Source organism: Pinus tabuliformis, chromosome 9 (assembly GCF_031772625.1).
Source record: "Pinus tabuliformis cultivar Carrire ecotype Pingquan chromosome 9, CPIR1, whole genome shotgun sequence".
NCBI classification, from domain to species: Eukaryota; Viridiplantae; Streptophyta; class Pinopsida; order Pinales; family Pinaceae; genus Pinus; species Pinus tabuliformis.
The window spans coordinates 72254186-72280568 of NC_142307.1; the positions used below are offsets into that span (position 1 = coordinate 72254186).

Consider the following 26383-nt stretch of genomic DNA (forward strand, 5'->3'; position numbering starts at 1 on the left):
CTAAGCATATGTTGAGCATATTCCCTTGATCAATCTAGGCTCTCAATTAAAAAATAAAATAAAAGGTCAACAAATCCTCATCCACCTTAAGTTAAAATAAAAAGCCTTCCACAATTATGAGAGTGTTCAAAGTATATTAATAGATCCTAATTTATCTAAAACTATTTATATGCAACTTCATCAAAATATTATACATATCTCATATAAAACATAAATTGTTAAAATATTTATATTATTACTTCTATAAAATATCGATTTAGGATTTAATTTATTTTAATTTCAATAAATGTATAGTTAAAAGACTTTTTCTTAATAATTATAAGCTACCATAATTTTCACTTAAAAATTATAGTAATACTAAACTTATGTATAATAATTAGTTAACATAACATTCAACTAGAGATTATAATGATACTTGATTTATGTACTCATGTATTTTTTAAGTAATGGTTACCATTCATATAACATTCAACTAAAGATTATAGAGTTACCAGACTTATCTACCTCTCAATTATAACTAAATATTATAGTGATATTAAACTTATTTAAACCATATAAATTACAAATACACTCATTTAAACCATAACCATAAAAATTATAGTGGTACTAAACTTATGTGTAATAATTAATTATAATTTCACACACATATATACTATCCTGGAAACTCACGTACTCAAGTAGTCCTCTCCAACTATTATTTCAAAACTTCTCTCCCACCCACTTACAAACAGATTTACTGAGAAATGAATAAACAGTTGTCATTGCTTTGGATGACGTATCTTGAAATGATCCAGCACACCCTTCCCCTTCAATCCCTGGTTAAAGAAAAGTTGCGTGAATTCTCGAAACTCATATCCCCTGTACTGAGCCGGATGCTGTTCATCCACCATGGACGGCGCAGGCGCAATAATGGCGTCCTCTGAAGGTCCATAAGATGTAGGGATCGATATACGCGCAGTGTATGCATTCGTTATTGCTCGGTGCTCCACACTCCTGAATCTTCCATTGCTCACCACCTATTCATATTCATTTCAAATCACAATATTAATACCATGATTAATACATCTCAAAGCCAAAATATAATATTATTGGATCGCAGTTCTAGTTAATTACCTCCAGCTGGTCTCCCAAATTGATAACAAAGGCGTTAGCAATGGGTTCTACTGCAACCCACCTCCCTTTTCTAAGTACTTGCAAACCGCTGACATCGCCTTGCATTAGAACAGTGATGCCACCTGCGTCTGAATGGCTTCTTAAACCAAGGGTAACATCTGCGTTTGGGCATGGTGGATAGTAATTTACAAGTAACAGCTGTCTGTGTTCCCCAAAAATATTATTCAAGTAATCAGAATTGAGTCCTAGAGCTTCAGAAATTGCAGCTAGCAGCCTTAAACACAGTGCCCTCACCTCCACAGCGTACTTGCCTGCAATTTCCCTGTAACAAAAGCTTCAATATTATATTAACCCAAACGAGTTATAATTGCTGCTTTAATGGTTGACATAAGGTTTAATGGCTACCTATAGGCTGCAGGCTTTTTAGGCCAAGAGTCGATGACTTCGTGTAATGGAAAACAAGGGTGTCTCAGATAGTCCCTCCAGTTAAGGACTTCATCTTTGTGAATATTGAAGCTTGTAGCAAGCCGAGCCAATTGCTTTGGATCGTCTGAGTAGAGGTATGCTCGATCTTCCATCGGCATTTCGAAGAATTCTTTGCCGATTGCCATCATGTTTTTCATCACCATCTCTGGTACCCCATGGTTCACTATCTGATCATATCATGTTTCAACTATATTAATACTGAGTTTGAAGAGAAAAATTATTAAGAATTAATGTTCATAATTGAGGCCATGGAAGTTTATTAGGAGATATTATCACATTCAAAATTCAAATCCTCATGAGTCATCCTTTTGGAAAAACAAAAAAAAAAAACTAAAAAACTTGGAAGAGTGGAGATTGAACGTTGTACCTGGAAAAAGCCATCCTCCTGACATGCACGTTGGATTTGTCGGATGACAGTGGTTCTGCTAGGGCCATCCAGGTGTTTCAGATCCACCAATGGAATGCTCTCGCAGACAGATACCTGAGACATGTTGGGTTGCTCCTGGGGAGGCAGAATATATTTGTTCTGCACCTCAACATTGTTTACTCCATTGGACAGCAGTTTCTCAACACCATTAGCTTCCGTCTCAGTGTGGAGATCCATTCTAGAGGACATGCATCTTTCTTTCCTTTTGATGTTATAGCGAATACAATCTTTTTTCCATACGGATGTTGCACGACTTCTAATTGAAGTTAGAAATTGCAAGTTCGCATTGCAGAAATTGCAATCTGTAGAGCCCCGAATGGAAACAGAGGCGAGGTGACCAAATGGAAGTAGAGCCAAGGAAGCCATCTGAAACAGCAAAGTTTTTTTGAAGGAATAAAAAAGTAAAAAGAGAGGCAGCCTTTTATTGCCAAAATCCAGATTTATCGTCCCTGTAGGTTGCTGTAAGACTAGACTCCTCGTACAACACGCACGCGCAAATGTTTGTTCCACCGTCGTAGGGAAAATAAGGGATGGATTTTTTTAACAGAAAGGGTTGCCAATTTGTCGATGAGAGGTGAAGCTCGTAGTAATTTGTGAGTTTGATACAGCTTTAAACGCACACGGAGATAAGTGGGTTTGTGTCACGTGGCTTGACTTATTGAACATTTCATGGGATTGAAGAGGATGAGTCATTAGTGCATTGCATGGTTAGACTTTCTGTTTTGTTTGAACATGGAAACATATTCTTATTTCAACAAGTTAGTCATTCTTCAACAAGAAAGTCATGGACATTCTTCAAGAAGAAAGTGATGGACATTTTTAATTTTGAATGGTATGGGATTATTTGAAAACCAAAATCTAACCGCCTGATAGAGATTGCCTACCTAAATCGAATCTTTGCTTGGTAACATATTCTATAGAATATATTATGGAATTTTAAATATTATAAATAAAAATATATTTAATTATTGTTCTAATATTTAAAAAATATTTTATATTTTTTAATATATAAAATTGATTTGTTTTATTATAGAGATAAGATAGGTTTTTCATCCATTTTTTTTAAGTAATGATAGAGAATATATGCAAAACAATAAATGTTGAATAGTAATAGACAATAAATACAAATTATGAGGCAATGAATATTGAGTATAATTATATAGAATGTTTGAGTCAAAATGTTCATGTTCAAATTACAGTGATGTTAAGAATATGAAGGAAAATAATGATTTTAATGATGACTATGAAAAATATTTATGAGGATGGTGGAGATGTTTTTGTTGCAGCTTTGACAGATGGTGGAGATGTTTTTGTTGTAGTGTTGAGACTTTCCTTAACTTATTATGAAGATAGAATTTGGACTCTCTTTCAAAGTTTTATATTTTTTAAAAGTTTTTATATTTTTTTACTAAAGATTTTTAATGTTTTTTCATTTTTTTTAATGAAGATAGAATTTGGAGTCTCCTTCCAAAGTTTTATATTTTTAAAGTTTTATATTTTTTACTAAAGATTTTTAATGTTTTTTCATTTCTTTTATGAAGATAGAATTTGGAGTCTCTTTCCAAAGTTTTATATTTTTCTAAAACTTTTATATTTTTACTAAATCTTCTTAATATTTTTCCAAATTTTCTTTTAATAATTGCTTTATTATTTTTTCTTAATTTAGAATAAGGCTTTTAGAATTTTAATTTAATCATCAATAATTATTAAGTCGATAATGGGGATTTAACCTCCATAAAATAGTTTAAAATATTCTTTGTAGTATACACAAATAAAAAGTTGTGATTTATTTTCAAAGTAGTTATACCTTGTTTTTGTTGTTTTAATTAAATCATCAATTAAAAAATGTCATATTAACAAGTGTGACACTAAATGAGTTGTGGTTTTTTTGGGCATATGGTATTGATAAGCAATGATATTGGTCCATGGTACTGTAACAAAGCCTATTTACAAATTAATAATCTCTATAATAAAGTCGAATGAATCTACATGGTTAAGAATTTTGTTAGATAAAAATTGTTCTTCTTGTTCCCAAAAATTTGTTCTACAACTTAGTATAAGGGAGATGTGTATTTCCTTCCATGCTCAACCTGGAGTTACATATGTCCCTTTTAAAATAAAAAGCAGATATTCTCTAAAAGATATTTTGTTAGTTTTAATTCAAAACATTATAAAATATCAATAATGTCACTCTCACTATGTTCACTTGTTCTGCTTACAATCGAGTATGAGGGAGATGTATAATTCCTTCCTTGCTCAAACGATTCCTTTTAAAAATAAAAATTAAGTATTCTCTAAATAAAATAATGATGTTCACTATAGTAAAAAACAAAAATAAATATACATATTTGATTACTTTTAATTAAAAGCATTATAAAACATCAACAATCCAAATGTATATTATTTTATGCAAAAACACGTGTACTTAATAATAACACAAAAATAATCACTATAATTTACATTAAATTAATTTATCAAGTACATAAATAAATAATTACATTAAAAATGTTTTACAACTTTAAAAAAAAACCTTTATGATTAAAAAGATTTTGATAAAATTAGTAATTTTAATTTTTACTATTAATTGTAAGTGTCACCAAAATGGTCAAATCCCTAGTTCAAGATCAAATTTGTGTTGTGCTATGTTTCATTCTTGCATTTAGTGAGAAGGTCAAAGTCTTTATCATGTCCCGCAAGCACATAATCAAGTCTTTGTATTTATGTGTGGATCAAATCCAAATTGAAGGGTTACCTCAATGAATTTGGAATATCTATGAAGAAAACCAATCCTTTCAAAAGTCAAAGCAGGTATAGATCCAAGCTGATTATAAGAATTCCTAAGTATATTTTATGGGATTGAAATGATGGCAATCAAGGACATCAAAAGTACATGTCAACAAAGTGCAAGAAAATAATTGCAAGTTCATTGTCCAAACAAGTTTGTTTAAGACCTTTGAATAACGTATCTAGTTATGTCTGCAGTATTCACCCTTCTAGCCTGCAAGTTCACTGAAGCCAGAATCAAGTAGTAATCGGGGTGCTTTTTGGTTTCCCTGTCCCCCTACCCCCCCAACCCTCATCCCCCTCCCCTTACAAATCCCCCTCCCCCTCCAAGAAGAACTATGGTCGATGATATTAAGCTACCTATCTTTAAAGGGACTGGATCAGAGGATTCATAGTAGTTTTGGTTTTTATGTGAAGCATTATGGACAACAAAGCAGGTCCATGATGAAAATATGAAGAAAGAGTAGCTTGTCACAAAATTCTGAGATAAAGCGTTGACATGGTACATGAAGTATTTGAGCAATCATATCAAATCATTTGCAGACATTAAAACAACGTTGGTAAAATAATTTAAGAAGCTGAAGTCTAAGTCGCAGTGCATCACATAGCTAAAAGAAATAAAAAAAAAAAAAATCCTACTGAGTCTGTTTAGGAATTTGATCAAAGATTCAAGATATTATTGGCCCAGGTGAGCTTCGAAATAGCTCCACAGCAACATGAATAATGGTTTATAGTTGCACTTCTTCCACATATAATATTTCCTTTGTCACAATAGAAGATAGAAACTCAAGCCAAAACTTTAGAACTTGCGATGAAAATAGAAGCTTCGCCTATAGGCGATACCAATGCAGGTATGAAACAGATCCAGTGTTGGCTGGAAAATTTGATTCTGCAGATACAAGATATGAAGAAAAGTAAGGAAGTAAGAGAAGAAATTGGGTGTACAAAGTGCAAATAAGAAAGCCTATCTAAATAACAATGCCCTCTCTTCAAAAACTACATGGCTAGTGGAGCACTGAATCCTTTGAATCCTGGATCCAGCTTATGGTGCGAGATATGTAAAAGTAGAGGTGAACATCGCGCAAAAGATTGCTACCTATTGCAGAAGTATGTCCAGACTCCAAGAAACATATATTGCAAATTATGAAAATCAGTAGGGCATGATGAGAAAAGTTGTCGAAATTATGAACTAATGATGGAGCGTGGTATTGATGCCTATAGAATGAAATTTGAAGAACATGGATAGCGCAGTGGTCAAGGTGATTATCAAGGAAGAGGTCGAGGTGGTGGAGCTGGTCAAGGTCGAGGACAGATTATCTGCTATAACTATGGCTAGGCAGGTCATTTTGCAAGAGATTGTTAGAATCCTACTACGACATGTAAGTATTGCAAATAATTTGATCATGTAATTGAGCAGTTTCCAGTACTTATGGAAAAAGTGAAAGAAAAGAAAAATCAACAATTGACACAAAACATCCAAATGATGACTGTGGAACCTAGGCCCGATGAACCTCGCATTAATATTGTAACAAGGAGTGGAGTTGTGACTGGAAATGATAAAGCGAATGGAAATAAGGAAATTGAAGCCACATGGGTAAGAAAGACTACAGAGAAAGCTCCTGCCTTTGATGTTTAGAAGGAGAAATAAGTGCTTATGGAGGCAAAAAGAAGTTTCATGGATGTTGGGGCTTTGACCTCTAGCGCGAATCAAAAACCAATGTAGAAGGATAACTGCGACATTATATCAGCTATGACACAAGATATGGATCCATGTATTTTAAAGTATTTTCTACAAACTTGCATGAAGTTTTTAAGAAACCAAAAAGTTGTAGAAGGGTTATAAGAATTGATAGATTATTGTGCTTCTAAAGAAGTACCACGAAGTGAGATGAGTGAAGTTAACAATTTACATAGACATGAGAGAACTAGAAAGAAATGAGGCTTCGTGCATAAATAGGAGAATATGACATGGACCAAGTTATTTTAGATCTGGGATTTGGAGCTAATGCCCTGACAAAGTAAACATGGGAGTTAATGGGTAAACTAAAGTTGCAATGGTCACCCATTCAGCTAAGAATGGCGAATCAACAGAAGAGTGTTCCTATAGGAAGATTATGAGGCATTATAGTGGACATTAAAGAGGTGTGCACTACTACTGATTTTGAAGTAATAGAAATTTTGGATGATAGTAACCTCTGTCCTGCATTACTTGGACTCGATCGGGAATTTTCCAACATGGCTATAATCAACTTAAAGAAGAGGCAAATGATATTTTAAAGCAACAATATGAGAGTGATCGTTCCCTTGGATCCATCAGAAGGAGCAAGGTATGTTGAACTAGTTAAAGAGGAGTACAACGCAACTGATATATATAGAATATGTCAGATGACAGTAAAAGAACAAGACTGTGTTAACCCTACTGAAGGAAAGTTGAGTTGGGAGCATGATAGTTCATGTGCCTTGGATTCAGAAGAAGAATTGGAAAATTGGTAAAATAAATTACATGAAGTATCTACGAGGTGATGTGCAAGAGTTACTAAAATAGTTCGTTGTATGATAGCTGAGGTATGTGACTTACCTTTTTATGATGGTTTGGGTGATATAAATACTTTTCTTGAAGAATATGAAGAACAAGTATCGAAGTGTCAAATATTGTTATCTTTGGATATATCCCTTAGAGTTACTCTTGCTAGATGGTGAGGTACACATAAGAATAATATAGGGACTTGGCAAGAATGTTGAAGGTTGATATGGATAAGGTTTGGTTAGGTAGAAATAGAGTTGACAGATAAATATGATGGTCAAGCTAATCTTAGAGAGCACATCGAGCTTTGCATGACATCATGGAAGGAGATTCCACGAGAAGAATGGGTGCATGGGTTCATCCATACATTGGAGACAATTCCTCAAAACTGGTACCTGGAAATAGAACTTTAACATGGTATTGCGAGCTGGGCAGAGATGGTTGATGGGTTTATATTGACATTTAGCTTTGAAGATGATTGTCCATATATAGATTTAGCCCTTCAAATAGTTAAAAAGAAGATTTTTGAGAATGAAATTCCACTCACTTGGCAACCTGATTGGGTTGCGCAGCTACAGAATGTATTGGAATGCTACAACATAGAAGAAGATGAAGACCCTCGCAATATTGACATAGCAGAATCTGAAGGCTACCGTGAAGTGAATGGACCTGAGTTAGAAATGCCTGATATAACAAAGCCATTGAAGACAAAGAAGGTGAATATAGGATCAGAAGAGGAGTTGAAGTTTGCAACGATAAGAGATTATTGGGATGAAGAAATAGTCATCAAAGTGACAAATCTTACGCATGAATACCAGGAGTTATGTCCCAGTAAGTTTTCAAATATGAAGGGCATAGTAGGAGATTTAGGAGTTATGAATATTCCTCTGAAGCCTAATGCGAAGTCATTTAGGCAAAGCCCTTATAGATTGAATCCAAAGTATAAAGAAAAAGTGAAGAAAGAACCTGACAAAATGATAGCAGCTGGAATCACTAAACTTGTGGAAGAATCGGAGTGGGTAAGTCTTGTGGTGGTATAAAAAAAGAAAACACAAGGAGAAATCAGGATTTTTGTTGATTTAAGGAAGTTAAATGATGCATGTCTACATGACCCATTCCCTACTCCTTTCACTGATGAAGTATTGGACAATGTAGGAGGTCAGGAAGCCTATTCATTTACAGATGGATTTTCAGGATACCATCATATTAGAATTGCACTAGAGGATCGACATAAGACCACCTTCGCTACAAAATGGGGTTCATATCAATATACAATGATGCCTTTTGGACTGAAGAATGCCCCTACCATATTTTCAAGAGTGGTGGTTGCAACTTTCAAAGAATATATTCACAAGTTTTTAGAAGTATACTTCGATGATTGGACAATATTTGGGTTATTGAAGAAACATGTTGCGAGCTTAAGACTGATGCTCAACACATGCAGACAGTATCAGATTTCTCTGAATATCAAAAAGTGCATATTTTGTGTACCTTTTGGTATATTGTTGGGACATATTGTTTGCAAGCAAGGATTGATGGTGGATCTTGTGAAGATTGTTATTATTGTGAATTTACCTCCACCAAAGATAGTGAGGCAGCTTCACACCACATTAGGACGTACAAGATATTATAGAAAATTTGTCAAAGGATATGCATAGATAACAGAAACATGATGTGGAACATTGGACTGCTCATTGGGATGAACATCAATTGCATTGGATTTAATGAATCATTGCAATGTCTGGTGTTCATGGATACAACGTTTTAGATGCCATTTTTAGTCAATAAAATTTCCACTACCCAGAGTGGGGGGGAGCCATGCTTTGGAACGAGCTCGCATTTATGGTTCCGATATTTTTGGTGAGTATAAGGATAAAGGTGAAAAAAATTATAATATTTAGAAATACATTTTTTTATTAATATAATTTTATAATTTATGTATATATTTTATTAATATTATTTTAGAATTTTTAATTTGAAGTATGGTATTTTATCAAATAATTTATTAATTTTAAATCAATAAAATATTAAATGTTAATTATGATTTTGGGGTATGTCTGAAAATTACTTTTATTTGGCTAAGAGTTCCTAGCTTAACAACTTAAGATCTAGAGGTATGACAAGAATGAAATCCTACCCCCTTACTGACTACTAGCTAGACTAGTCATTCAAAGTGGTTTGGTTTTCCTTGAATAACAATGATGAGTCAACTTACTAGTTTGACAACTAAGTTATGATAAATTTTTTACTAGATAAAAAAGTTATTAAATAATTGAAATTTTATTAATGTAAATATATTAAATTTTATAAAATGCAATATTTAATAAAAAATTAATTAAATTGGATAAACTTTATTATTTTCAAATATAATAAATAATAAATATCATAAATTAACTATATAATCAAATATGTTTATATATATATAAATAAATTAATAAACATAACTTTATAAAAATTGATCTATTAATAAAATTAGACAAATAACAAAAAAAAAATATTATATATTAAGATTTTTTAAAGCAAAAGTTACCTGAATTTTAATATGAATGGAAACATTATCCATTTTCTTATAAAATATTGTGATTATTTAATATTCCATAAGATAATTTGAATTATTTTTATGAAATTTCAACCAACATTATAATTAAATAATGCCACCATTTAAATATTCTAAAAATTAGCTTTTATTTTCCATATATAATTCCCTTCTCAAACTATTTTTTTTATAATATTTCAACCAATAAGATAATAAAATACTTTCATTTATATATTTTATAAAATAAAATTTATTTTTATATATAATTCTTATTTTTTTATTATATAAAATTCCATAATTTTTTATTTTCCTATTTTTATAATATTTCAACCATAACATAATAAAATACTATAATCACTTATATATTTTATAAAATAACATTTATTTAATATATATAATTCCCACTCGTCAAATTATATGATTTCCATCGTCAAATTATACCTATAGAAACCAATTACTTTAAATCAATTTAAGCGAATGCTTCCCAGAGTTTCACTGAAATACCGTGTGACATATTTCGCTTTATAGGAAATTACACGTCCAATATTCAGTCCAGCCTTTGCAGAAAGAGAGGCTGTGGAATATATTTAGCTCCATAGTGGGCCGCCTAAACGATTAAATTGAGTTAAATGAATGATTGCGATCTTTTAGCGTCTGAAGGGGTAAGGGTTTACCTGTAAGATTTAATTTGGGAGTTTTTCCAGCATTTAATAGATATGTGAGTTAAGATATATATAGGTTGGTAATATTTTTAATGAAGTATTTTTATGGAAATTTTTAATTTATAATTTTTTTTGTTATAATATCATAAATCAATACCATAGTTTATCAATACCACATGTCCAATATGACATATGTTGATATGTCATTTTTTTAATTAATTAATATGAGATGAATAACTAAAAAGACGCAATTAACTTGGAAGTAAATCTCAACCCTTCGTTTGTGAGTACTATAAAGAATATCCTTGATATTTAATGAAGGGTAAATCTCTACCATGCACCTATAGTTCAATTAAAATTCTGAAAAGCCTATTGTGAAATAGACATGGGTATACATAATTAAACAAAAAAAAATATGAAAAATATATAGACAAAAAAGGATCAACTAAAACTTTTAGTAAAAATACCTTTTAATTTATCTAAAACTAATTTTGTATAACTTCATTAATATATTATACATAATTAAGATAAAACCTAAATTTTAAAAATAAATGTATTATTTATTTTTGTATATAACATATGCATAGTTTAACTTATAGATAAAATAATTATCAGACATTTTTTATGGTTAATTTAATCAAATTCCAAAGAGATTTTTAAAAATCTGAGTTTTGAGTTTAAATTGTTTAATTCATTTATATATTCAAAAAAATATTTTAAATAACATAAAAATCACAATCTTACTTGAAATCATATTACTATATTATAGTGAAAAAATTTATTTTATCACTAAATTAAACTAAACCTATAAAATAAAATCATATATTAATTTAATATTTAATTTATTTATAATTTTAAAATTAAATTATTCACAAACTAAAAATGATTAATAAATTAGTGCACAATTAAAGAGCTCCACTACTAATTAACATAACTAGAAATTATAGTGATACTCGATTTATATAAGATATTAGATTTATATACTGGCTACTAATTGTTCACTAGAAATTATAGTGATACCAGATTTATATAAAAATTCATATACTCTTTACATAATGATCACATATTAATATAACATTCTTTAATAATACTAAATTAACTACCTTTATCACACAAATACAAAATAAAGTTGATTATAAAAATTATTGGATATATATATATATATATATATACAATTTTCTCTTATTATTTCTCACACATATATTACCATAGAAACTAGAAGCTCAAGCAGTTAAGTCTGACTTCTTGATAACCCTCATATATATGAAGTAACACAAACCACTGAAGTATCAAAAGTAACTCTTATTATTTCGCGTAAAAATTACATACACTACATAAATCATGTGTTTCAAAACGTGACTCTGATTACTTCTTCTCTCCCATGTGTATATATATATATATATATATTACCGTAGAAACACACGCAGTTTATTAATATTGTGAATGAACGCTCCGATAATGCCAAGAGGGGGATGCATCGATGGTAAAACCAGAGGAGGCACAAAGAGATTTCCTGTGAATTTAATAACACTATTCACAGGTGTCAGGTATCTTGAAATGATGCAGCACAGTGTTCCCTTTTAGTCCCTGGTTGAAGAAAAGTTGCCTGAATTCTCGAAACTCATATCCTAGCCGGATGCTGTTCATCCACCATGGACGGCGCAGGGGCAATAATGGCGTCATCTGAAGGATCGATATACGCGCAGTCGATGCATTCGTTATTGCTCGGTGCTCCACACTCCTGAATCTTCCATTGCTCACCACCTATTCATATTCATTTCAAATCACAATATTAATACCATGATTAATATATCTCAAAGCCAAAATATAATATTATTGGATCGTAGTTCTAATTAATTACCTCTAGCTGGTCTCCCACATTGATAACAAAGGCATCAGCAATGGGTTCTACAGCAACCCACTTCCCTTTTCTAAGTACTCGCAAACCGCTGACATCGCCTTGCATGAGGACCGTGATGCCACCTGCGTCTGAATGGCTTCTTAAACCAAGGGTAACATCTGGATTTGGATTTGGGCTTGGGCATGGGCATGGTGGATAGTAATTTACAAGTAACAGCTGTCCGTGTTCCCCAAAAATATTATTCAAGTAATCAGAGTGGAGTCCTAGAGCTTCAGAAATTGCAGTCAGCAACCTTAAACACAGTGCCCTTACCTCCACAGCATACTTGCCTGCAATTTCCCTATAACAAAAGCTTCAATATTATATTAAGCCAAACGAGTTATGATTGTTGCTTTAATGGTTGACATAAGGTTTAATAGCTACCTATAAGCTGCAGGTTTTTTAGGCCAAGCATCAATGGGTTTTTTTAGGCGAAGCATCGATGACTTCGTGTAATGGAAAACAAGAGTGTCTCAATAATCCCTCAGTTAAGGACTTCATCTTTGTGAATATTCACTACAGTCATTTTTTTAAACAAAAGAAATCTTTCGTCTCAAAAACTCATTTTTTATTTTAGTTATTTTACATTAAAAATTAATATCAATTGATTTGTCTTAAATATAAACTTTAAGACAAAAATAGGTGGAGACAAAAATATTTTAAGACAAAATTTTATATTTAAGACAAAAATAGGTTAAGACAAAAGTATTTTAAGACAAAAGTAGTTTGAGACAAAAATATTTTAAGATAAAACTTTATATTTAAGACAAAAATAATTTAAGACGAAAATATTTTGAGACAAAACTTTATATTTAAGACAAAAGTAGTTTGAGACAAAAATTTAAAGACAAAACTTTATATTTAAGACAAAAACAATTTAAGACAAAATTATTTTAAGACAAAACTTTATATTTAAGACAAAAACATTTTGAGACAAAAATATTTTAAGACAAAACTTTATATTTAATACAATGACCATTTTAGATCAAACCTATGTTTAATGCGATATTTCACTTTGAATGAAAATGGAGGGCAGCACTGAGTTTCAGGGTGATCTGCATGCGCGTTCTGAACTGGAGCTCCCGCGCCCCTTCTTCCTCGGCCCCTGCGGCCCTTCACAGGCCCCCTGCTGTTGGGCTCTCAATCCTTCCCAGCATCCCCGCAATCAGGCTCTGCCTCCCTCCTCCGGCCAGTGCTGCTACTGGCACAGTGTCCGCGTCAGGGTTTTGCGATCGCAGAAGAGCATAGCCGCCGCCATGAGTGTGTCTGGGGGTGGGGAGCCTTCTCCCACCCCAACAATCTCTTCAAAAGAAGCATTCAGAAGATTGCTCTCGCAGAAAGGGAAGAAACGTTTAATTCCAGAAGTCCTGAAATTCATCAAAAAACTGGAGGAAATTCCTGAGATCGCCCTGCCAGAAGACCAACTGATAAAAATCGCCCTAGCCCTGGCTGACAAAGGGTTGGTAGGACAATTTATGGGACGTTGGCCCTCTACAAAAACAACATATGACTGGATTCAATGCAAATAGAGGCCCCAACTGGAAAACAATGTGATCTGCTATGTTGTCGGAAGAGGGTATTTCATTTTCCAGTTCACCTCCAAAGAAGATCGAGATTTGGTTTTCAGAAACAGTCTGTATTTTATGGGAAATCAGGGTCTGTATCTTAATAAGTGGACCCCCGACTTTGATCCCTCAATCGATACCCCTAAAGAGGTCACAGTCTGGGTCTGGCTTCCCAATCTTCCGATCCATTGCTGGAGCTATCACACCTTGCAGAAGATTGGAAATAGCCTAGGTCGTTTCATTCACAAAGCAGATAACAAGGGCCAATATACCTACGCAAGAATCTGTGTGGAAGTCAATTTGGAAGCTGGACTGCCCGAAGCGGTAAACCTTACAGTCGGAAAATGGCATCACTATCAAAAATTGGATTACGAGCAACTACCTTTCAAATGCAGAACCTGTCACGAACATGGACACTTCCAACGAAATTGCCCAAAAGCTCCAACCGGGGACAAAGTGGAAAAAGAAGGATGGAAAGAAATCAAAAAGGGAAAGGCAATCCCAAAACCAACTGAGAAGAAAAATTCAGGGCCATTGGTGAAGCCCCGGCCTAAACCAAAAGCCAAAGAAGTTCCAAAAGAAAGTTCTTCCTCTAGGGTAAAGACAAATGCCACTGGAACCTAAGAGGAACCAGAATCCCATCGAAGAAAGTGAAATAAGTAGAGGCAAAGTCAACTCTTCCTCCATCAAAGGATGAACAAGGGGAAAAAGAAGAAAACGAGGAGCGCATCAGTCTGGGCTCCGATTCTGAGGGACATTCAGAAGATGGAGTCTTAGATTCAGACAGCTCACAATTCACTCCTATCAAGTCGGCCAGGGGTCGAAAGTCTGAGAAGAAACAAACAGAGGAAAAAACTTATCTGGATGTTCTCCAAGGCTCTCAAAGGAATGATGAATACCAGATCTAGGCATAAACATGGTCAGGTTCCAAAAGGAGCCACAACCTTCTAAGCCAGTAAATAATGAAATACGTCTCCTGGAATTGCAGAGGTTTAGGTAGTAGGTTGAAAGAAGAAGCTCTGAAATACATTGTAAGGATGTACTCACCTAAAATCCTTCTCATCCAGGAGACAAAACTGGAGGACCTTCTACTCCTCCAAGCAAGCAAAGCATTCTGGCATAAAGGCCAAGGGAGAGCAGTCAGTGCCAGAGGCGCCTCTAGAGGGATTGCCTCCTTTTGGGACAGCTCTAAATATGATCTGATTCATGAAGAATGTTGCCCCCATTGGCTACTCACTAAGCTCCTCCATAAAGAATCTGGCCACCAAGTAAGTATGTTCAATCTTTATGCTCCGGTCTTACCATCTAAGAAAAAATATTGTTGGGATTGGCTCTAGTCCTATCTTTTCTTGCACAACCCAGAAAATATTATTATTGCAGGCAATCTGAATGTTACGCTAGCTGCAGAAGAGAAAAAGGGGGGCTCGCTGGTTAGGGACCCAGCTAGAGAATGGGTTGAAGACCTCATTTTAGATTGGGAATTGGAGGATATCAAGCCCACATCTGGGAAATTCACCTAGTCAAACAAAAGGATAGGCCCCAGCCACATTGCTGCTCGTCTAGACAGATTTCTAGTCCAATCCTCCTTCTTGACTTATGGTCTAATGACCACCTCTAAAATTCTACCGAACTACACCTCTGACCATAAACCCATTCTGCTTGAGCTCTCCTTGGATGGAAATCTTGGCCCCTTTCCCTTTAGATTCAGTTCTCTATGGATTCATCAAGAAGGATTCCAGGAGGTGGTCTCCGAGGCCTGGAACCAGCAAGTTCAAGGATCCCCTTTCTTTGTGTGGGAAGAAAAAATGAGGAGACCTAAAAGGGAGCTCAAGGAGTGGGCTAAAAGGTTGAAAATTCCCACCGCCAAAAGAAAGGAGATGCATGACAGTTTAGCAGGCCATCAATTAACAATGGAGAATTCCTATGTAACTCAAATCCTTCTTCAAAAAGAAGTAGAGCTACAAAAGGATCTCCATAGAGCAAGTAGGGATGAAGAAGAGTTCTGGAGACATAAGTCCAGAAATCTTTGGTTACAGACCGGAGACAAAAATACAAGCTACTTCCATAAGCAAGTTGAAGCACGCAAGCACTTCAAAACACTAAATGAAATTCACTATCAAAACACTGTGGTTAAAGAATCTGAAGGCATAAAGCGAGCAACCCACTCCTTCTTCAAAGATCTTTACTCTGCCTCGGAAGACCCTCCTATCGATTCTCAAGCCTATCTGATTGATCTTATTCCTCACTGTGTTCAAGATTCTGACAATATTATGCTGACTGCTCCGATCAGTATGAATGAGATTAAAGAAGCTTTGGATTGCATGGATCCAGATAAAGCCCCAGGCCCTGATGGGTTCACTGCAAGGTTCTACTTGACTTGCTGGCCTACAATTAAAAAAGACCTTCTGAGAATGATCTGTAAATCTCAGACCTGCACCAAGATTGGAGGCAGTACCAACTTGGCCTTCCTTGCCTTGATTCCGAAAGACAAAGGCGCCACTGATTTCAGCAGATTCAAGCCCATCTCTTTGTGTAATACAAGTTATAAGCTGATTACAAAAATAATAGCCAACCGTATTAAGAAAATTATGTCAGTCATCATCCCTGAAAACCAAGGAGGATTCATAAAAGGGAGAAAGATTCTTGACAATATTGTTCTGGTGTAAGAAGCAATTCATTCAAGTTGTCATCGAAAAGAGAAAGGCATGGTGATTAAGCTAGATTTGACAAATTCCTTTGACAGGGTGAGACATGATTTCGTGTTTTCTGTGATGGAGAAATTTGGCTTCTCAAAAGTTCTCATAACTTGGGTGAAAGCCTGCATTGCCTCCCCTTGGATAGCGCCTCTGGTTAATGGTCATTCAACGGAATTTTTCCAGGGCTCGAGGGGGCTAAGACAAGGTTGCCTTTTGTCCCCGCTTCTTTATGCCATTCAAGTTTCAGTGCTCAGCTTCCAGCTAGACTACTGTCAACAGATCCAAACTCGGCCAGGCTTGAGAATGGCTCACAATGTTAAAGACATAAATCATGCCCAGTTTGTTGATGATACATTATTGCTTGGAGGAGCTAGCATAAATTCTGCTAGAACCTTCAAGAAGGAGCTAGACATTTATAGGGAGGTTTCGGGCAGCAAGATTAACTATCTAAAAAGCACGATCTATGGCTGGAATTGCTCGATCAAAGATTTGACAGACATAGCAAGGCTATTAGAAATGGAAAGAACCCAGACCTAGGAGTCATTTAAGTATCTTGGGATCCCAATCTTCAAATAAAATCCTAAGGTAGCTCACTGGATGCCCTTGCTAGACAAGCTAAAACTCAGAATACAAGCTTGGGGAGCCTCATGGTTGAATAATGTTGGGAAGGTAATCCTTATGAAATCTGTTCTCATAAGTCTCCTAGTTTATCAGAACTCCATTCTACTAGCCCCTAAAACCTTTATTAGTAAAGTGGATGGTCTCCTGAGAAGATTTCTGTGAGAGGGAGTGAAAAATAATGAAAGAAGGCTCCATTTAGTTAATTGGGACACTATTAAGAATCCATTCTTGGAAGGAGGTCTCCAAATGCGGGATCTGGCAGCCCAAAATCTTGCTCTGGGCTCCAAGTTCCTTTGGAACATTGTTTCTGGGAATCCTAATTGGAGCAAGAGAGTTCTGTGGAAAAAATATTTTCATGGGCAGTGTTTGAGGTGCTTGGACCAACGTCCTAGAATTTCCAAAGGATCACCAATTTTCAAACTCTGTCTCATAGCTTTGAAACTTTTCAGTCATAAGCTTTATTGGATCCCAGGTAATGGGAAAAAAATAAAAATTTGGGAAGATTCGATTCTTGGAGATCAGCCCTTGAATCAGATGGCAGAACTGGAAAATATCAGAGCTTGGCTTCAGGCCAGCAATCTGGAAACCCTTTGGGACATCTCCAATTGGACAAATGATGCAGAAAGTCTATGGGATGGTTGGAATTTGGGGGAGGTCCCTCATTGGCTGGATGGTGAAGCCAATTTATTGTTGGATTTGCTCCAAGGAAAATCTCCCTTAAAGGCCTCTTCTAAGGACAAAAGAGGGTGGGGTTCTCTTTCAGGCTCTTACTCAGCAGCAGAAGGTTACAAAAGTATGATGGTTGTCCCTAGCATCCCCCCAAAGCCAACTCAATGGAAATTTATTTGGTATTTTCCTGCTCTCCCCAAAATTGACTTCTTTTGCTAGACTCTGGCGCATAAAAGTATCCTCACTAGAGATAACTTGAGGAAGCGTGGAATGGAAGGTCCCTCCAAGTGCCCTCTTTGTGCATCGGATGAAGAAACAGCTAACCACCTGTTATTATTGTGCCACTTTGCTCAAGAAGTTTGGAAGGGTGTCCTGATGTTATGACCTGGCAAAATAGAGCTTCCAAGAAATATTCAGGACCTCCTAAGAAACTGGGCCAAGTTATCCCTGTTCTATCTCTCCAAAAAAGCCTTCTCAAGACTAGCTGGATGTGGATCCCCAAATTCACATGCTGGAAACTATGGTTGGAGAGGAACAACAGAATATTTAGGGAGGAGAGTTGTAACCCGGTTAGAATTATCACTAAGATCAAAGCTCTATTGGGGGAGGCCTTAGAAACCAAACCCACCATAAGAAATGGCATGATTTTGGACAGCGAGGAAGATCAATGGTTAAAAGAGCTTGTTCCAAATCATCAGAATAGATCCATTCCTCCTGATTTTTCTGGAAGAACAGGAATTCATCAAATGGAGATCTGCTTTGGATGATCACTGCCTATTCTTCGATGGGGCCTCTAAAGGTAACCCAGGAAAGGCGGGTGGCGGGGGAGTTATCTTAAGCCCAGGTGGCTCAACTGAGCTGCGCTTTGCTTGGGGTCTGGGGCATGAAACAAACAACAAATCAAAGGCTCTTGCTCTGTGGCAGGGTCTAAACCTAGCTGTCAAGAGGAATCTCCTCTCCATCTCAGTCTTTGGAGACTCCAGACTAATTATACAGGCTATGAACTCTCAAAAGATCCCTTCTCAGGTGCAATTAGCCCCCATCCTCAAAAAAATCAGACTATTGTTGCCCAAGTTCCACAAAATCTCCTTCTATCATGTTCTAAGGAAGTTAAACTCACAGGCGGACTTGGCAGCCAACCTAGGCTCTCTCAGGAGCAGGAGATCTTTGTTAGTAAATGATGTTAAATTGGACTGCAACATTCCTTAATTTTGGAGTTGTTTGGGCCTCTGTTCCTTTGAGAATTTTGCTGATTCAGATTCTCCAGACTTCGGGACTGAACCATTTTGAGGTGGTTGCTGTTAGGAAATGCGGACTCATCCACAAGGGAAAATTCAGAATGCAACCATGGCATTTTCGATCTCTGTTCGTCGTTGGAACTCACTGCTGCGTCTGGGTAGGTGCTAGGGAGTTCACAAGGGCCTCTTCAAGGCCAATTTACTGCTCTTGGCATTCTTGAACACTATATAACACTCTACCAGACATTTCAAAAAGAAAATGCAGTGATTCTTGGGATGATTTGGCACTTCGGCGCGTTGGATCTCCTCTCTGCAAGCTAGGAAGCAGAGCTACGTCACGAAAGAAAAAGCAGCGGAATTTCAAGGCACTGTTCTGAAACCAAATCAAGTTCTTTTTCAAACCTCTATCTGCATTCACAGTGTAACTCATTCAGCGGACTATTCAAAATCAAAATCTTCTTTCCTCGCCGACTGTAACAAGGAAATACAGGGTTTCAGTGTTAAAGTCCTCGGCAGCTGATTTGCCGAATTTTAAATAAAAACTAACCATTTATGTCAACAAAAAAGAAAATGGAGAGCGAGGCGCTTAGGGTTTGACTCTGCTCTGCAACTGGCAGACCTTCACAGACTGCGTCATTCTACCATTAACCTTTAGTCATAAGGCAGCTACAACACAATAAGGAACAACTATCGCGCAATGGAATCCCCTCAGGGGGAGGACATGATGCCTCCCCCCGCTAATATGGAAAACGGCATGCGACGAACTAAAAATGTCAGGATGGACCATCCAGAAGATACAGCAACAGAGAATGAAAATACATCAACGAATAACAACACAAATGAAGAACCACGAGTGACGTCAAACACCTGCAAGCTGGTAGCAGTTGACAGACCCAAAATTGAGCTCCCAAGTCTGTGCATCAACACTCAGATCCAGTTTATGAGGGATCATGCTTTGATAGGAAATTTCATAGGCCTTGGGCCAATGGAGAAAGCTTTGCACAGCTAGATCGTAGCCAAATGGAAGCCAAAAGGGCATATAACACTGCAGTTAGGGCCTAAGGGCTTCTTTACTGCCATTTTCAATTGTCTAGAGGACCGAAATAGGGTATTGGATGGAGGACCATATTTCTTCAATGCAGTAGGGCTATACCTAAGAGGATGGATCGAGCGCTTTAACCTGGACAAAGAAGATTTGAGTTGGGCCCTGGTGTGGTTGTGCCTTTATTCTCTCCCTCTGGAGTATTGGGACGAAGACTCTTTGCGAGACATTGGGAATGGTTTAGGCGAATTCATCAAAGTGGCAGAGGAGACAAAGCTGAAGCGATACACCTCCTATGCGCAGATCTGTGTATACATGCACCTCAGCAAAGCTCTCCCAGACGCGGTAAGCATCTACCATGAAGATTATGAATGGTTACAAACAATAGATTACGAGAATGTACCATTTCGCTGTCAAAAATGCCATGCCCTCGGCCATTTATTTCGAGACTGTCCCTCCAATATGAAATCCATGACCACCCCTTCAATGGACAAATCCAACTCGGGTGGGTTCACAAAAGTTCCCAATTGCAAAAAGACCCATAAAAATCCCTCTACCTCAGTCAAAAAACCTGTCACTAGCACCTCCTTGCCTTCAACAAGCAACAGCTTTGAAATCCTACTCTAGCCGAAGGTTCATATTTTAGATAATCAGAAACAACCTGAATCCATTCCTAAGACTTCTGCCCATTCTGCTCCATCAAGCTCAAAGAAAGCCCTCACTTCTAAGCAACCTGCGGACACCAAAACGCCCTCTCCTAGTAAGATGCAGAAAAGGATTGTTCAAGGTATGGAGGTAGATAGCACTCAGATGCAGTGCACGATTGTAGATGATACAGAGGCAGAGCAGGAAATAGTACAACACATGGAAGAGGAACCGGAGAGCTTCGACATCAGAGATCTAGATATACTGGGACTTGAACAGGCTTGTAAGAAAAAGGAATATGACAAAATTCTTGAGCAACAGCTAGAGAACTTAGAAGTAATTCTCTCAAGAGCACAAAAGCAAAGATCATTAGGCGTCCAAACTGGTAGTCAGTGGGATGGAAGAAATATCTTCAAAGACAACAAGAAACGAGGATAGAACATGATGTATGTTTCGACCAAGGAACATGATGCAGATATTTTGACTAAGGCATTGTCAAAATGCAAGTTCGAGTTCCACAGAGACAGGATTGGGGTTACTAATAATCCCTTTCTTGTTGAGAGGGAGTGTTGAAAATAGCAACAAGAAATGCTAAATATAGAAGTGATAAAAATAGCATTGCCATAAATAGAATTTTGGGATACCTTCATATTTTAGTTAGTCCCTGAACTAAAATAGAGAAGTAAAATTCGAATTTGATCTTAGCAACTATTTGTAAAATAATTAATTAATTAATATTGAGTTAATTAGTTGTAGAAAATCAAACATGAAGTCTATGTGAAGACATGCAACAGTTATCCCATTAATTGAGGAATTTATCCCTTAGTTAAAGAGATAAGGATGAGTTGTAATATTGAGTTGTAATTAGTTAGCTCAGTTAACTAAGTTAATTCCAGGTAGATTAGTTCAAATAGTTTGTTGAACTAATTGTGACTTCAGTTAGTTAATGTGTGCATGCATGTAACTACTACACTTCAGATAACTGAATATTCTCTCATAAATAACTCATGCATGTCAGTTCAGACAGAGACCCAATTGAGATTAGATGATGGGACAGTGTCCTATCAGTTGCAGGAATATTCCATGGAGGATATCTCTTGCATGCAGAAGGAATTCATTCCTTGGAGATTGTGCAGTTACTTTTGGGTTTTGTGAGTGTGTGATGAGGCCAATTCACACAGGTGGCAGCAATGGACCCCAAGGAAAACTGTGCAAGGAAATAGGAGGCTTGGAGGGCTAAGGGAAGGCATATCTTGTGTCTATTCAGTCTATGAGTTGTATTGTTTGATTGCGGAGAGAGCATGATAGCTTGTGAGCTGATTCTTTTTGTAATCTGAACATATTTCCACTTGTATGATAATACAGAGATTGGGGTTTTAGGCTGAGGCTTTCCCCGGGTTATTCTTCTGTGTTCATGTGTGATTGATTTCTCTTCATCTATTATATGTGTTATATTTGATCATCTGTTATATGTGTTCTATTTGATCTTGCTCATATTTGATTAAGCTTCTGCAAAGTTTGTTGTAGAAGTAGATCTTGTATTTTTCTTTAGTATATTGCATAATCTGTTGATCTATGGTGAGAATTTCTATAGGCTGAACATATGCAGGTGAGAAGAATAGTGTATTTCCTCCTTATCGAAACAAATCATAATCGACCTTTGGTATATATCTCATATACTTATGTTATTGGTTCAAAAGCAATATCCCATGAGGTGTTCACCTGCTCTACCGCAGGCAGGTTGAACCTTGTGGGAGGTTTTCTTAAGAAAACACCATATTAACATGGTGTGGGTGCCACGTATTTGGTCACTCATCTTATGGCCACCTCCAGCAATGAGAAAATAATGGATACAAGGACGAAGTGATGGATCTGGCCAAATATCTCAATTCCCTCTATTGCTTTTGGAAAATGCACGTTTCTGTAGGTGAGGGAAAATGCATGTACGAGGAGTGATATGGGGCAGCTGGAAGGCGATTGTGGGAGGATGGTGAATGAATAGAAAAAATAAAAAAAGAGACCGAAAACTAATAATAATGGGAAGGAAATTCCCTTCATTGTAGGGAGAGCAATGTTTTTCAGGGGGGTTTTATTATTAATGATATGGGAAATATCGGGGCATCACATGATGATTGTTGGGTGGAGACAAAGGTATTTTTTGATTCCTTGTAGTGATAAGTGCAAGTTTGTTCAAGCTCTCCCCTAAGTTCTAAATTCTGACTCAGGGGTGATAGTTGCAGGTGACACTAGTTGCGGCTCATCTATGGTTGGGAGGTAAAATAGAGCTCCCATCTCAATCCTATTTTTTTTTGCTTAGAGATAAGTCTCCACAATACTTGATATATTATTGAGCGTTGTGTTGTTCAATTAATGTTAAATGAAATGTTTAGAAAGTACAGAAGTTTCTAGGCTGGAATGATTAATTTAGATCTTGTTTGTTCATGTATAATGATCACCAAGTCCTTTGTACAAGAATTTATAGTCAAGTTCAGGTCCTTGATAAGTACTGCAAAGAAGTCAATTATGTGAAACCCACCCTCAAAACCCCATCTTAAACCATTTTAATATATGCGTCATTTCTCAAAATACCTTTATGGGTCATTTGAAGCATCATAACCACCTTAATACATTGAACTCATTTTACAATCCAATCTTATACAATCGTCATTAAGTTGCATAAGTCAACAATTTTCATTACCATCACTCTCAATAATTTTAGAATGTTCGCCAAACACATGTGCTCCATAAATGAGAGTTTCAGAGCTTGAAATTATTGAGTTGAATATTAATGTTATAGGCACCATAGGAGCCAATAGATGTTTTGTAAAAGGACGAATTCGAGACTCATAGAGAGCACTAGCATAAGGAAATCCAATATCCCTGAGAAATGGTACTATACCTGAAGCCAAATAATCTTTATGTTGGATGAAAATAACAATCCTATTGGTTAGAACAGTAATCACGACGTCGTCCGCAGTTGTTCATGTGATGGTAAACCCTATTCATATGATGCTGAGTTCAATGTCATTCGGCGGGGAGTTAATAGTTGGCAAGAGTCAGTGAATTTAGGTAAGACATAATGACATTAGTTGTAGTTTCTACGGCACGATCTATGTATAGATCTCAATGTTTTTGAATGATATTGTTAAGGCTTGTGAGTTGACTTTTCATTTCTAATATGGTATCAGAGCCTAGGGTATGAGATTGAAAGTGTGGTGTTTGGTGTAAGAGATGAATCTAACCATAGTGAGGAGCTGAAACAAGGATGTAATGGTCTTCGGGCTTGCCAGAGGTCTAGTTTATAAGAAGCATAATGAGCCTTTTGTTGAGTCGATCTTGACTGTAGTGTCCGTTGTGGAACCAACAGTGGATTAGGTGCAGGAGTTGGTGATGAGAGCGAAAATGGTGAGGTCCAACACTATGTGGATATAAGGGCCATTGTGTGAGTTTCTGAAGTAGTTCCCATTGTTGTGAATGTGTTGAGGCTGGGAGAAATATCATGGAGAGAAAGTCCGAGTCAATGAAAATAGATACCTTAGTTACATTCCATTGCTTATCATTTTTCTATGCAACTTGTTGATATTCATATGCAAAGTTGTTCACTCTACTCATTTATTAAGTGTCGTAGTTGTCACATTCAGGCTAGTGGTAAAAGGGACGATCTGGGTTGGAGGTCGAAAGCGTTGTGGCACTGCAAATTGAAGAGTGTGAAAGCCATGCAGTTTGAAGTTGTGAGATTGTATGTCGAGTATTTTTGAGTCTGTGTGTTTTTTTGACCACTTTGTTGTGAGTGGGTTTCCTGGTGCAATGAAGGTGGAGGCTCATGTGAACTGAGTCCTTTGAGCCTAGAGGAGTGTAGAGTGGAGCTAATGTTGCCTTGTTTGAATGTTGAGCCTGGAGAGGGGAATACAATGTAGTAGCAGAGAGTGATGAGGTCTGACAGTACAAGAGAGTCTATCATGTTGTTAAAATCCATGAGGAGCATGCAAAAGCAATGATGGGTAAACAAAGGGTACTCAAATAGGTGTGGAGAGAACTGAAATAGAACATGAGGAAGAGTAAAAGGGAAAAACCAGTATATTTTTTAGCTGAATATGAAGTGTTTCCTGTTGAAGTTGAAGGATTTGATGTTGATCATAATGCAGATATGAATCAACATAGCGAAGAATCTGTGAAAAGGTTAATGTCGGATTTGCATGCTCTCTTAGGTATAAATTGTGAAATATGGGCATTTGAAATAAAAACAATACTATGGAAGGTAGATTTATGGAATTATGTTGAAGATGATTTTGTTAATTTGAACCATGATATGAGTAGAGATGCATTAGCATTCAATCTTATAACATCTCTATTAGATGAAAAGATCTTATTCAGTATACTACATGAATATTGTGAGATTCAAAATGCAAAAGTATTGTGGGATATTTTAGAATTGAAGTACAGTTTGAATGAGGTTGAAGATGATGAAAGTATTGTTCTTGAAAATGATGATTATGCTTTCAGTGTCATAATTGATTGTGAAACTGAAGATGGCAACATTGAGGCTGCAATGATGGATGATGAATGTGTGTCTGTAATTGACATTGAAACTTGTGATGGTGAGGAAACGACCATTGATGTAGAATCTAAATAATTTTATGAAGAAAGTCTCTTTGACATAGAGACGTATGAACTCAAATTTGATGAGAATTATGTATCTCATGAAGAGTGGTTCAATCTAATGCATGAAAAACATCTTATTGATGAGTTGTTGTTTGGTGAGAAGAGATGCCTACCTCTATACACAAATGAAATGTAGGACACATGTTTGCAACAAAAAAACTGATTAAAGAGGTTGAAGACATGAAACAACCAACTATGACAATAGAGAGAGATGAAGAAATGAAATCTCTCTTAAAAGAGCAGGATGACAAGAATCAGTATGGTTCTTTTTATGATCTTTTATATAGATCTAACATTGCTTTTAAGTGTGCAGATATTGACAGTCAGGTAGAAGCAATAAAACTTGAAGAAATTGAAAGCATTAAGGACAAGTATAAGTCCCAAGAATTTGTAGTAATGTTGAATATAAAGAATGTTAGCACGCAATCAAGATTAAGAAAGAAGAGATTAAGAGTTCAAGTGTTCCACTTTTTGGTGCAAAAAATATATTAAAAAAAGGAGGAGAAGCTCCTCCACTATCTTATAGCAAGAAAGGTGAAGATGAAACTACACCAGCAAATAAACAAGCATGGACCCTTTCACAAGAAGGAAAAAATGAAAGTTTTGTTATCAAGTTTTTTTATGTATTATTGGCAAGTTAACATTTAGATCGTGATTAAGGGGAGGTGTTAGAATATTAATCACAATGTTATCCGTGATTGTGCATGTGACGGTAAACCTTGTTCATATGACAAGAAGTTCAATGTTAGTCGACGAAGAGTTAATAATTGGCAAGAGTTGGTGAATTTAGGAAAGAAACAATAACAATAGTTG

At 36.0% G+C, this 26383-nt stretch overlaps 1 protein-coding gene across 2 annotated transcripts in view; it reads right to left on the reverse strand.

Annotated features, from left to right (window-relative positions):
- Window positions 1–624: 624 nt before the first annotated feature.
- LOC149147158 (protein DMR6-LIKE OXYGENASE 1-like) overlaps window positions 625–26383 on the reverse strand; it is a 100378-nt gene continuing 74619 nt past the window's right edge. Inside the window, exons 1-4 of one of the 2 annotated variants that reach the window (XM_089439293.1) lie at window positions 1967–2607; window positions 1519–1766; window positions 1114–1435; window positions 625–1016 (exon numbers count right to left, since the gene is read on the reverse strand). In XM_089439293.1, coding sequence (XP_089295419.1) covers window positions 759–1016; window positions 1114–1435; window positions 1519–1766; window positions 1967–2392 — 1254 coding nt within the window. In that variant the 5' untranslated portion in view covers window positions 2393–2607 and the 3' untranslated portion in view covers window positions 625–758. Of the gene's footprint in view, window positions 1017–1113; window positions 1436–1518; window positions 1767–1966; window positions 2608–26383 lie in introns of those variants that run through there. The other variant, XM_089439294.1, reaches the window with a different exon arrangement.